The sequence below is a fragment of the Oncorhynchus kisutch genome, linkage group LG5 (assembly GCF_002021735.2).
Source record: "Oncorhynchus kisutch isolate 150728-3 linkage group LG5, Okis_V2, whole genome shotgun sequence".
Lineage (NCBI taxonomy): Eukaryota > Metazoa > Chordata > Actinopteri > Salmoniformes > Salmonidae > Oncorhynchus > Oncorhynchus kisutch.
Window position 1 is genome coordinate 7,835,252 of NC_034178.2, and position 13,758 is coordinate 7,849,009.

The 13,758-nt window shown below is 41.6% G+C and overlaps 1 protein-coding gene across 1 annotated transcript in view; it reads right to left on the bottom strand.

Moving 5' to 3' along the window:
* The window catches only part of LOC109890413 (FERM and PDZ domain-containing protein 4-like), a 36,937-nt gene extending 25,183 nt beyond the window's left edge, over nt 1–11,754 (bottom strand). Inside the window, exon 1 of the mRNA XM_031824341.1 lies at nt 11,125–11,754. Coding sequence (XP_031680201.1) covers nt 11,125–11,165 — 41 coding nt within the window. The 5' untranslated portion in view covers nt 11,166–11,754. The remainder of the gene's footprint in view (nt 1–11,124) is intronic.
* Between the last annotated feature and the right edge of the window lie 2,004 nt (nt 11,755–13,758).

Here is a 13,758-nt window from a genome sequence, read left to right on the forward strand (position 1 = left end):
GTGCACGCACACACACCTCCATTGACGCCGATTGCTCTGATCTTACAATAAATGACATAACCTGTTCTGACATCCCCATACCTATCACACTGTGCTTCAAGGGAGCACAGATCAGAAGGAGAAGAACATGAAAGGCAGAACAAAACAAAGCCATGCCCCTCTTCCTGTCCCTGAGTGACAGTAGCAGGAAACCCATAGGCAGAGCAAAGAGACAGAGAGAGAGGGTCGTGGGGGTGTGCACGCTGTAGGAGGCTGCCATGGAGGCTGCTGGTGGTAATGGTGGTAGTGGCGAGGGTTGTTGTTTTAACCCTGGCACATGGTCTGGCAGGAAGCCCACAGCAAAGCATGACCCTCTGCAGCAGAACAGTAAGAACAGTACATCCTCAGTAGGCCCCACTAGCCAGCCAGCCAGCAAGACTCACTCACACACAGAGGGATGGAGACTATCAGTATTCAACTCATGACTCAACTCATGACTCAAAGGCTGGAGCTGAACACCTTTGTTCCTAGTCCTTCAAACAACAATCATATAGGCCAAATATCCTCTTCAAGTGGTGTGTCCTTGAGTACTGAATGATGTGGAAAGGAAATATTCTACTAGGGCATTCAATATATTTGGTTTGACTTCCTATAATCTAGAGGCACCTGTCCATTGAATATTTCAACCTGTATCGTCCTTCAGTTAAAGGATGCATTAACATAAAGTTATGACATTGAATTATAGCCCATTATTTGGCCCCTTATTTGGCCGGCTGACACACACCTCACTCATTAACAAAGTGATTCAGAGGGCTAGGTCACATCTGTGATAGTTTGCAATGGCCATGCTAATTCGGAATAAAACAAACTCTGTAGGTCATTCAAGAGGGATATTTCAAAACCACAGATTAGAGATAATCACTGTCATTTTAATTGTTGGAAAATAATTTAATCCAGCCATTTCTCACATTGTTCTCCTCCCACTTCAATGTACTGGTAACCCTGAGATAACCTGATCACTTGTATGTTAGTAGTACAATGTGGACATGATTTGTTTAGATAACATTGTTTACAATATTGATATATTATCAGTTGCAGAACAAGATGTATTTGTAAATCTTCTATTTTCTGCCCAAACTGATGTTGGGGTTAAATAGAACACATTCCAGACAGTATGATTCTAGCCTAGCCCTGGTCCCAGACCTGTTTGTGCAAACATGTTCAGCATGCCAAAGTGTGACAGGGAGCTGGCATGTTAGCCAGGCTGGCACATAGGATAGTATAATTCATTTCAGTATGAAAACTGACTAAACACATCACACACATACGAAAAAGGGAGCGCGTATATTGCAGTCAGATGTTGTAGACCTAGATTTCCTAAATGGCTCATAAAAGCTTTTTTTGATATTCATCCATTTTAATAAATGCTCCAGGTTGCCAGATTGGGTTCAGTCATTATTATAAATTGTCCGGAAAGCCAGATTGGGTTCTTCAACTTTCTTAGACAATAAGGAAACACAAGTCTCGTGAAGCGATCATTAAGAGGTCTGTGCAGGTTCTCGTTGACAAAGCCCCAGCTGATGGTAGCAGCTTGTGTGCATACATACAGATTTTGTGGTGGGGTTGGGGTGCATCACGTTCGCCAGTGTTAAAAACAGATGAATGCAACATCTGCAATAGCAAAACACAAATCCCACAGATAAAAATCCCACAGAACAAGCATCACTAAATACAAGACAAATATATCCCAAACAAGACCACAAAAGATAATCATTAGTGCCAAAGAGCAGTGCTGTTTCAGTGCTGTTTCAGTGCTGTTTCAGTGCTGTTTCAGTGCTGTTTCAGCAGTAGTATTTAAGTGGTGTAAAGTAACTAAGTAAAAATACTTACTGTACTTCCGTATCTGTATTTGGATCATTTTTACTTTTACACTACTTCATTTGTAAAGAAAATCTGTAGTTTTAACTCCCATACATTTTCGCTGGCAACCAAATGTACTCATTACATTTTGAATGCTCAGGCAGGACAGCAATATGATCAAATTCTATGCATAGTCACTTTACAAATGACCTCGACAAACCTGTACCCCGCACATTGACTCGGTACCGGTACTCAGCCTCGTTATTGTTATGTCATTTTATTGTTACTTTTTGCTTATTTTTTTCACTTCAATTTATTTAGTAAATATTTTCTTTACTATTTCCTGAACTGCATTGTTAGTTAAGAGCTTGTAAGTTCGCATTTCACGGTAAGATCTAACCTGTTGTATTTGCGCATGTGATAAATAACATTTGATTTGAATTCATGTACCTATCAATATAATACGTTATCTTACCTACTGCCTCGCGGACTCACGGACCCACTAAACTGCCTCGCGGACTTACTAAACACTAAAGTAGTATTTTACTGGGTGACTCACTTTCACTTGAGTCATTTCCTATTAAGTATGACAATTGAGTACTTTTTCTACCACCGTTAATGTAGTCTTCAGCGAAGGGACAGGGGGGTGGGTATGTGTATGTATGTGTGTCTGTCGGTCTGCGTGTCTGTCGGTCTGCGTGTGCTTGTGCCTGTTGACATCCACTAATGTCTTGGTCTCTTTCTCTCAGCTTGTCGTTAACTGTGAATCCATGTAGTGAGTGAGTGATACTATCTAGAGCAAAACAAATCGCTGAGTGAGTTGACATCATTAGCGGATTAAACGCTAGACTGGAAAGTCCTAAACCAAACAGGTCCCAGACACACTAGACTAGAGCATGAGACAATAACTATATTCTAATGAGATGCAAATTACCAATTTGAATGAATCGCATAAAACATATGAATAATATAAATCATTTTCTTTTGTAGCTGTTTGTTGAGCCAAGCTGGACTCACTGGACAGGCAAAGGCTGTTTTACGTAAATGTGTGTACCTCCATTAAAATAAATCCTCTTGGGGCTAGGGGGCAGAATTTTCACTTTTGGATAAATAGCGTGCCCAATTTCAACTTCCTGCTACTCATGCCAAGAATATAAGATATGCATATTATTCATAGATTTGGATAGAAAACACTCTGAAGTTTCTAAAACTGTTTGAATCATGTCTGTGAGTATAACAGAACTTATGTAGCAGGCAAAACCCAGAGGACTAACTGTTCAGAATTGTAAATTATTTTTGCCTCTTTCTGTTTCCTGACTTGTTATTGCCAAGGGATATTTCTTAGGAACCTGTTTTCAGTTCCTACCGCTTCCACTGGATGTCACCAGTCTTTGGAATTTGGTTGAGGTTATTCCTTTGTGCAATGAAGAAGTAGGCAAACTAGGAACTGGGTACACTTTTGTGAGTTGCGCAAGACGTGAAAAGTGGCGCTGGTTTGTTTTCATTCCAGTATTGAACACAGATTGCCCCGTCTACAATTTGATAGATTATTAACGTTTAAAAATACCTAAAGTTGTATTACAAAAGTAGTTTGAAATATTTTGGCATATTTTGGCAACCTTTATAGGCAACCTCTGAAATATTTTGTAGTGATGTTGTGTTTTTTGTAAGCTGTTTTTTTCTGGGTCAAACGCGCTTTATAAATGGACATTTTGGATATATATGGACGGAATTAATCGAACAAAAGGACCAATTGTGATGTTTATGGGACATATTGTAGTGCCAACAAAAGAAGCTTGTCAAAGGTAATGCATGTTTTATATTTTATTTCAGCGTTTTGTGTAGCGCCTGCAGGGTTGAAATATGCTAACTCCTTTGTTTACTGCTGGTGCAGATGGCGCAGGCTATCAGATAATAGCTTCTTATACATGTTGGCTGGATTCACAACGAGTGTAGCTTTAATTGAGTATCTTACATGTGTTATTTAATGAAAGTTTGAATTGTATAGTATTTTATTTGAATCTGGCGCTCTGCATTTTCCCTGGCAATTGGCCAGTTGGTACATAGGCGTCCCGCCTATCCCTAACTAGCTTTAGTCATGTTATGTTACATCAAGAACGGTATGGTTACCTGAAACCAAATAAATGACAGAAACGAAAGTAGGGGGGTTGGTCCGTGCAGAACTGGCGCCAGAACGAATCAGTTGGTTGCAATATGCGGTCCAGTCATTTTTCACCGGACCTCCTATGTGTGCACGTGCTTGCGCATCCACACCATTTTTTTAATGGGTGTTATAGTAAAGACCATAGGCAGCTCGTGAGTTTCAAGTTTGGGAAATCTTACAATTTTAACCTAGAATTTCTACCGATCTGAATGACAGTTATGAACTTTCTTATATGCACATTTTCGTGGAACAGTTTCATTTCATTAATAACGTTTACGTTTCTAAGTCATTGTCACGTGGTTAATCATACAAATCTGAAGCAAAATGATACAAATCTAAAAGTTCAAATTCAAATTCTTATATATGGGGCAGTGGTCTAAGGCACGGCATCTCAGTGCTTGAGGCGTCACTACAGACGCTGGTTCGATTCCAGGCTGTATCACAACCGTCCGTGATTGGGAGTCCCATAGGGCCGCACAATTGGCCCAGCGTCGTCGTCCGGGTTAGGGTTTGGCTGGGGTAGGCAGTCATTGTAAATAAGAATTTGTTCTTAACTGATTTTCCTAGTTAAATAAAGGTTAAATAAATAGGTTAAAATAAATAAATAAAATTTTGGTTTTACTTTAGGGCAATCCAGCATCCTAACAGTGCACTGAGCATTCACCAACTTTCCTTTCCAATTCTCAGGAGACTGAAAGAAGAGATCTGTATATAATGATGATGCTCATGTCTCCGCCCTAACAATGGGAGTCTTTGTCCCAAAGGTGGGAAGGCAGGCGACAAGGTTAGGTCTGCATATTATTCCCATAGAAACACACTGGGTTTACACTGGACAGATTGTGAGTGAACCCTCTTGTTTCGCCTCTTCCTCTCTGCTGAAACAGAGAGGAAGAGAGAAAGTTTCCAGGCGAGCGAAACAGAGAAAGTTTCCAGGCGAGCGAAACAGCGCCCCTCTATATGTAGCTCATGTATCTGATGCTGTCTGGACAGAAATACTATGACATGTTTTGGTATTTTGGTCCAGACAGCATCAGATACATGGTCTACACATACTGAGACAGAGCGGCGCTGTGTCACTCGCTCAGATGAATTAGCTGAGATTGATGAGTGTTTCTGTCATCGCGCATCTCGGTCAAATAAATTATCAATATTTTATTTGGACTGGCAAGGAGATACGGCAGGCCGGGCTAGTTCTCTAAGGCCCGCCCATAACGCCGGCCATGGGTCGGGGAGGATTACAAGCACTGTCTAGCAAACCAAGGTTGCTTGTTTGACGGGAACTGTACACTTTTTGCTAACCCGTCCCCTAACCTTAACCTAATTCACCTAACCTGCTATGTACATTCTCCTAACCTTTGTTATTAGTTCTCCATACCAGCAACGTAAATTCACCTAGGAATTGTCCTTTGTTGTTACAGAGCAACAAGCAGCCTGGTCTCAGAGAAATATGTATAATACCATACGTCCCTAAAAGTATAATACATTACTTAATCCAATTCCTATGATATTGTATGACTGGGTAAGACGTATGACACTAGAATTTCTCTAATTCGTATCATAGTGTACGACCACTATTTAATTCATAGTGTAACTTAATGTAATATATCATACTCAATGAATGAAAGAAATGTACGTACTAAATCTTACAAATTGCCCTGAGGCCAGGTTGGTTGAGCACAGAGTGCCAATATGTACCTTATAGATGATTCTCTCTTCAAACATAGAGGCTTATTTATAAATCCGACTTTAGCCCACCACTCAGAGAGACACTTTCTATATACTCCAAAACAAGATGCTATATATTTTTAAAACAGCTCAGTTCCTCAGAACTGAAGGCTGTGGTTGTAATCTAACATAGAAGCTGATATCACCCACTTAACTGTAGAACCCTCAATTGAAACGTGAAGGTCAACATTAAAAACATTAAACATTTTCCAAACAGGATAACTCTAACTTGATCAGTGCTCAGGAACAGAAACACTCCCCTCCAGAAATGCATGGAAAGTAAAACAGAGAGAAGTTGGAAATAGCATCTGCTAAAAGGCACTATCGAAGAGCATGTAGGGATCAGACCAAAATCTGACAATTACTTTGACACAAACTGCTGTCAAAACAAACTAACCAGAGGACTTGGGACCCAAAGTTCAGTTCTGTTCCGTTCAGTCGCTTGGTGCAAATCATAATGTAAGTGAACTCTCCCTGAAAGCGAATTTATTTTCCTGCCAGAGATGGGGTAAGCAAGAATTTAAATTGAAAGCAAAAAAAAAGGTTGTTTGCTTGCTTTATTTCCATAATTGATCTGGGGGACGCTGGTGATAAATGGAGGAGAGAAGAGGATGTGCTTGATCTCCTCAGTGTAACCAGAAGTTAGAAATGCTACTGTATGATTAATCCTCTGTCTATACAGGCTATCATTTTGAATATGGTGTTGTCGGCCGTATTTGTCTCTTCGACACCACATCTGATTAAAAGTTGATGCATGCAGGTGGCTTCCGCCGAGAAGAATGTTGCTTCAACTAAAAACAAAACAAGCAAACTGATTTATTCCAAGCAGTGGACTTAATTTCCTTGGCTGAAGATGACTTTCTAGTTTAAATCAATGTTTTGGAGATCCGCGTTCATGAGATCAAGTTTGGTTGCTAACTATGTTACTCTATACCACTGGAAGGTGGGCAGGATAATCAAACATGAGTTTCCTTCTTGTTGCTTGGCAAAAGCAAAAAACAACAACAATTGAACAGATAATTACAATAGCTTCATTTCAAGATATTGCCAAAACCCCAAACAGCCCAGTAGCCATTTTCTATTTCAAGTATCTTCTTACAACATATAACTTACACCAGCGTTTCCCAACTCGGTCCTCTGACTTACACTGGTGTTTGAGACCCAGTGACTAATATTTTCCACAATGCCTATTGGGACATAATCAACAGTAGAAACTACATAATCAACAGTATAAACAACAGTATAAACTACATAACCAACATTATACCATGGCATTGTTGAATACTCATTTGTTATAGGCTTGAAGGGCATTCTAGAGCATGCATTATTAATGTGATAATGCCTGAGAAGATGGTGTTTGGAGGATATATTGGCACGGGTGTTGTTAGAACCATGCCAATATGTCCTCCAAACACCAGCTTCGAGGGCATTATCACTTTTATACGGGTTACCAACATATTCAAATAATGATTACATATTTTCATTAAAAATGTTATTTTTATACATTTATTCATACTATTTCATCCTTCTACAAGATAGAGTCCCGACACAAATCTAGGGTTGCTACCCAAGCCGGCTGGTTGTTCTATCGGTTCGGTTGCCAGAGACGCGACCCAGTCGTTCAGTCTTTTTGTTTTGTATCTATGGACATACTGGCTGGCAACGTTCTTATCCCTTACTTGCTAGCTAGCGAACTACGTCAACAGTGCAGCCAGAATAACAACAGTAGCTGCATTTGCATTTGTTTAAGCTGTTTTGTAGCAATTTCGCCTTGCAGAGAAAACGTGCTCTCTCGTCAGAACACTATTGTTCAGAGGAGCTAGCCAACAACACAGCGAACACAATCACGTCAAAGTGACGCTGGAAAGACTGCAAACTAGCTGCACTTAATTTCGTTTGACCTTTTTTCAATTTACATTTGTTTGTATATATCCATAAACACGAGGCCAGCTGATTCATGATTTCGACTGGCTGAGAAACGCTGCCTGCCTGTCTGTTTCATCCCGACTCCCAACACGTTCATTACTATGGGACAGCTGGAGATTGAATTTGAATATTGAAACAATGCTGCTATTGTCGGAGAGACAGGCAGCAAGGTTTATACACATCTCCACTGTTGAAAACTAAATGTGAGATAATGTCGCGATGCTTTTTATAGTGGAGATCACGTTTATAATTTGCTTGGCTGGGCTGATGAGACAGATGGAACAGAGTAAATAGGCATTTTAACATCATATATTTAGCCGGTGGTAACTTGTGGAATAGACACCGCCTTGAATGCGGTTTTAACCAATCAGCATTCAAGATTAGACCCATCCATTTTATAATTCCCTATAACGCACAGTATATCAGCAAGGTAGAATTAAATGGCTATAGTTAATTCTCACATATTTGGTTTGAGCTGCTTTTTAAAGCAAAAGTTTAATTGAAAACTTTATTGGTGCTGTTGAATTCGATTTTCATAACATAATAGCATGCTAGGACTGATGGTTTGATTAGCAAAACAAGCAAGTATGTTTGTGTGGTTACCACAGCAACTAGTATAGCTATCTAGTTAACTTGCCAGCTACTTCATTGGATGTTGAACACTTTTCTACCGGGAAATTGACACATTTCTACTGGCAAATGTGTTAAATTATAACCATGGTATAAAAGGGATAATCAACTCAGGGCTCTATGTGTTCTCTTCCACATCTTCACAGATAGAACAATGAGACAGATATTTCACTGGATGTATAATTGTGAAGCATCCGATTAGCGTTTCCACTCACTACCAAATATGGTAGTGAGAGGAAGCCCACTGGTGGGGCAGTGGGAGAAGATGGAATGAGATTCTGCAAATGTTCTCATCAATTAAATATTTGATCTCAATACAGCTTTCTGTTCCCAAAACTAGAATCTGTTATGAAAAGGGTGGACTAAGTTTTGTAGACTTTACCCTTTGCAAAGTTTTTTTAAAAATCGCTCTGTTTAGAAGGAGTGCAAAGGCAAATTGAGTTATTGCACAGGCGCCTACCACCTTGCTTTTTCTGCCTGCTAAGACTCATTTGTTCCCATTGTGGTCTATCTTGGTTTAGTTATAAAAATCTTTGACGTCGTTCATTATTTTCCACAGAACGCATAGCCCCTCGTTGATTATCCCTTACGTAGACTCTACATAATCAACACTAACTACCCACACAACATGCGGGTGTCTTTACAGTGTCCCTACTCAGACCTCCACGAGCAACAACCTCCTCTTATAAAATCCCTCAATCTTTTCTTTCATAATACAAGGCCGCATTGTTGTGTATTTATTTGTTCCCCTATTCTTGTCTGTCCTTTCTTTCTCTCTCTCGCTGACTGACTGACAGATACACGGACAGAGGGTGACATGCTTCAGCGATTTCATCCAGTCGAATGAAGCGGGGGGTCATGTGTGCAGTGGTGATCACCCGTCAAAATCCCTTGGGAGGATTAGCGTGACTCAAATCAAGAAATGTGTGGTTTTCCTGCGCTAACCTATTGGTTTCTCCCGGCTGGCTGCCTCTCTGATATCTATATTCAAACATATATGTGACACTGCTTGCACCTTGCTCTGAGAAACAGCAGATTCATAGAATAATTCAACGGTCGACTGTGGCGGTAAAACTTGAAATTATCGTTATGATCTTTTATCGATGGAACCAGCAAAACTTGACCTTAGAATTCAAGGTACACTTAACCAGCATGGCTACCACAGCATTCTGCAGCGATACGCCATCCCATTTGGTTTGGGCTTAGTGGGACTATAATTTGTTTTTCAACAGGACAATGACCCAACTCACCACCAGGCTGTGTATGGGATATTTGACCAAGAAGGAGAGTGATGGAGTGCTGCATCAGATGACCTGGCCTCCACAAGCACCTGACATCAACCCAATTGAGGTGGTTTGGGAAGAGTTGGACCACAGAGTACCCAACAAGTGCTCAGCATATGTGGGAACTCCTTCAAGACTGTTGGAAAAGCATTCCAGTTGAAAAGCTGTCATCAAGGCAAAGAGTGGCTACTATATATTATGATTTGTTTAACACTTTTTGGGTTACTACATGGTTCCATATTTGTTATTTCATAATTTTGATGTCTTCACTATTATTCTACAATGTAGAAAATAGTAAAAATAAAGAAAACCCCTGGAATAAATAGGTGTGTCCAAACCTTTGACTGGCACTGTGTATATATATAGTCTGATAAACACTCCAAACAGTCTACTCGAACGCTCGGAGCCATTCGCATGATCCTAAAGCACACCGTTGCATCGCTTTGTATCACATTCCAGTGATAAAACTGGTGTGGACAAAAATGCAATTTCAGAATCCCCAGTGAAAGTTGCGCCCCTGGAAACAATATAGAGACATCGATAAGCATCAATAACCCCCGTTTGATAATTTTCTAGCCAACAACTAGAACAGCCCCAACTAGATCCACATAGCTGCCTCATCTCTCTTAAAGGAATCCCTCGAAGGAACCCAGAAATTCCCGGGCCTCTGCAAACTTGAGGTGCCGAGCTACGCCACACACTCCCACTACTTCACAAGAGAGAGAATGATTCATTCCAGCTGTAGACCTCTCTCTGTGTGCTGAGGTTTAAAATGTTGCGACCCCACTCAAGTGAGGGAACATCCCAACGTCTGTGTGTGTGATTGTGTTAGTGTTTGTGTGTGCTACAGGCTCTGTTTGCGTGTGTGTGCATGTGTGTGTGTGGACTAGAAGCACAAAGATCAGGAAGTAACAGAGATCAGGAAGAATTGTGCTCTCTGCTATTCATCATTACAACAACATTCTACTTATGGAACCTCTTCTGCTTCAAGTCAATGAAGAGCCCCCCCCTATCTTCCTCTATCTCTTTCACATTCCCTGTTGGGCCTTCTCCTCTTTCTACTTCTTCACTTTACTTACCTTGCTTTATCTTGTTGTTACTCTGTTCCTCCTTCCCTCCTCCCTCTGTAGCTCTCTGGTACATCATCTCCATGTCTGCTTTCTGTCCTTTCTCACTAACATAAATGATGACTTCTATAGTTCACCCACCTTCACTTCCCCTTAGTCTTTATCTTACTCTCTCCCACTCTCTATGTCAAACTCTCTCTTGCAACTTAACTATCTGGCCAAACACAGTCGCTCAGCTCATATATATATATATATATATATATATATATCTCGCTCTCTCTCAGAACTTTATGGATCAGCCATAAAGCCGTGGTCTGAGTCCTGACTCACTGCTTGTGTTGCAGTCCACACTCCGCTCCCAGGCACAACAGACTGCTCGCTCATTGGTCACACACACCGTGTTCCTATGCAGAGACAACCCCCGCCACCCTCAACCCCTCCCAGCGTGCCCGCTTAGTTTCCGTCGTCCCGGCACGGTACACACACTCACCCTGACAGCTTTGCCATCTTTGCGAAACCAAAGACGTCCATGCGTTCCAGTTACGGCTGTAAAAACTCAGGCACTCCAGATGGCGATTAGATCCAGATTCAAATCCAGAGTAGGGAAAACCACATTTGCACAAACTCCATGATCAGGATTCAGTAAGTAACCGTGCTAAAATATTGGAGAAGTCCAACAAGCAGAAGTGTCATTCCTTGCTGAAAGCGCTAAGCCTTAAGACCTGTCCTGTTTCCTATCCAGAGTACTGCCCTTGAGAGGGTATAGGGTGGACCAGTGAAGGACCCCCCTCTGACTAGCCAGTCCGCTCTACCCCTCTCTCCCCCTGGCCGCGGTGGGCAACGCTGAGCCCTCTCTGGGTGGTCTCCATCTCAGCTGAGCTGAAAGATTGTGCCGGTCCAGAGCTACATGGAGAATAAAAGCGAAGAAGGAGAGGGAGGGGATGAAGAGGAGGGGGGATAGAGGAGTGAGAGAGGCAGGGGAAGGAAAGGAGGAGGGACTCAAATCCACATGACGGATGCTCCCAGCACTCACACGTCCTCCGCAGAGTAGAGAAGAGCCATCCGTTCCCCTGGTCTTCACCCCTTTACGAAAGTGAGAGGGGTGGAGAGAGATAGGGAGGGGTGCTCGGATTGCCTGGGGAGGAGGGAGTGCAGCAGAGGAATGGAAAGGGAGAGAGGGAGAAAGAGTGAGAGAGAAAGAAACAAACGAGAGAGAGACGTGACGAGCGTTAGGAGAGGAGCGCTGACTCTGCAGAACGAGAGAGGGAGGGAGGGAGGCTGGCGGGAGCAGGACCCTGTCTCTCTGGTTTATTTGTGTTGCTAAGTGAGCCACAGCAACCACACTGACATATAGAAAGAACACCAGCACACTGCTAACTTTCATCTAATTACAAACCTGAAACAGAGCTATGCTTGACGACTCTTTGATGAGTCTCAGAAATATATGTAGTTACATATGAGCCTAGACACAGCTGTTAGGACTGTTTGTGTTTTGTGTAATTACTCCTTGACATGCTTTGTATGCATTTTATGTACGTCGATTGCACACTGCTCTGTCTCTCTTTCTCACTAGCTCTCTCTCGCATGCACGCACGCATGCACACACACGCACACACACCCACCCACCCACCCACCCACCATCAAACAGGAACGCATAAGTCCATTAGGACCCATCCTCATTCGCCATTTGACCTGAAGCAGTGACTGTGGTCCTGCAGATGGTCCAGGGAGCAACAGGAGGCTCTACCTTCTGTGAGTCAGCCCACGGGGGCCAAGGACAGAACATGGCAGCCATAATGAACGTGCCTCTCAGCCGCAACACACTGTAATCGAATGTAAAACTGCCTAAGTCTATTTACCGTACCATGTACTACAATTCAACACACAAACCCAATGCAACACAACCAAAAGGCAAGTCTGTTCAGTTCTGCTCTGATTGTTTCTGTGCCGTGGTGTTTTGGTCGCAGTTTTACTGCATTTTAGCCTGGGTGTCTGTTTCTACTCACTTGCCAACCCCTTATGGAATTGTCATGCCAAGTGTTTTTTGGCATGACAAAGAGTGGCAATTTTGGCACGAAAGCACAGACAGACTGGCATTCAAGGTTAGCCTACTGTTAAATGATATTGTACTAATTGTATATTTTATTATACCATATTATTTCAAATGTCATCATTCCTTTTCGCCTATATCCTCTTTTTTCCTATATTAACTAATAGTGTAGATCTGTTTCTAATGCCCTGTACTGTGTCATCCTGTTCAGTGGTAGAATCAGGGGTGAAAGTAAGCTGAAACGGTCTCGTATGGAGTACAGGCAAAATAAACCAGTAAAACATGAGCCTATCACAATAATTAGAACATAGATTCTCCAAAAACTGTAGGCTATTACAGTATTTATCATTGCCGCATGTGAGATGTGAGTCGCATGAAAAATGAGCGAATAGACTTGAAAACTTGTGGAATACGCTCCAAAAGGCAGTGTGGTTCGATGATAAGGCAGAGATGAGTGGCCGAGACCGCAGCAGCATCAATTCAGGTTACAAGACTTGTGCGGGCCTAATGGATGACAATAACAGACTGTCATTCATAACACTTTGTGGTGTTTTGGAAGTGGTCTCTTTGAATTGATCAAATGTATGGATGGACGGCAGAATTGAATGGATGGCAGAATTGAAGTAACCTAATAGTTGGAATAGTAACTGTCTGGACACTGACTGTAGGCCTCACATGTAGCTTATTATAATATTAACTGAAGTCTAGAAAAGGACTGTAAGCTTCACTTGTAGCCTATTATAATATTAACTGCTGCAGAATGAAGTGTTTCTCACAGTAAAATGATTGACCAAATGTGAATTCTGTCTCGGGAACAGGAGTGGAGAAACATACATTTTTTCTTTCAGCATCTTGAGAGAATGAGTGATGCTTAGGGACCTGTTATAAACATGCCATTTCATTCAATGACATAAAAGATGACAGTATATCATTTTCAACCACATAAAATATGCATCCAAGTTTAACTGAAACATGTTGAATCGTTTTCACAGCTTTACATGAAATTAGTAAGGATTCTATATGCAGTTCCATGATTAGGCCCATACATTTAGTTTTCTTTAAGATGCACTCTGC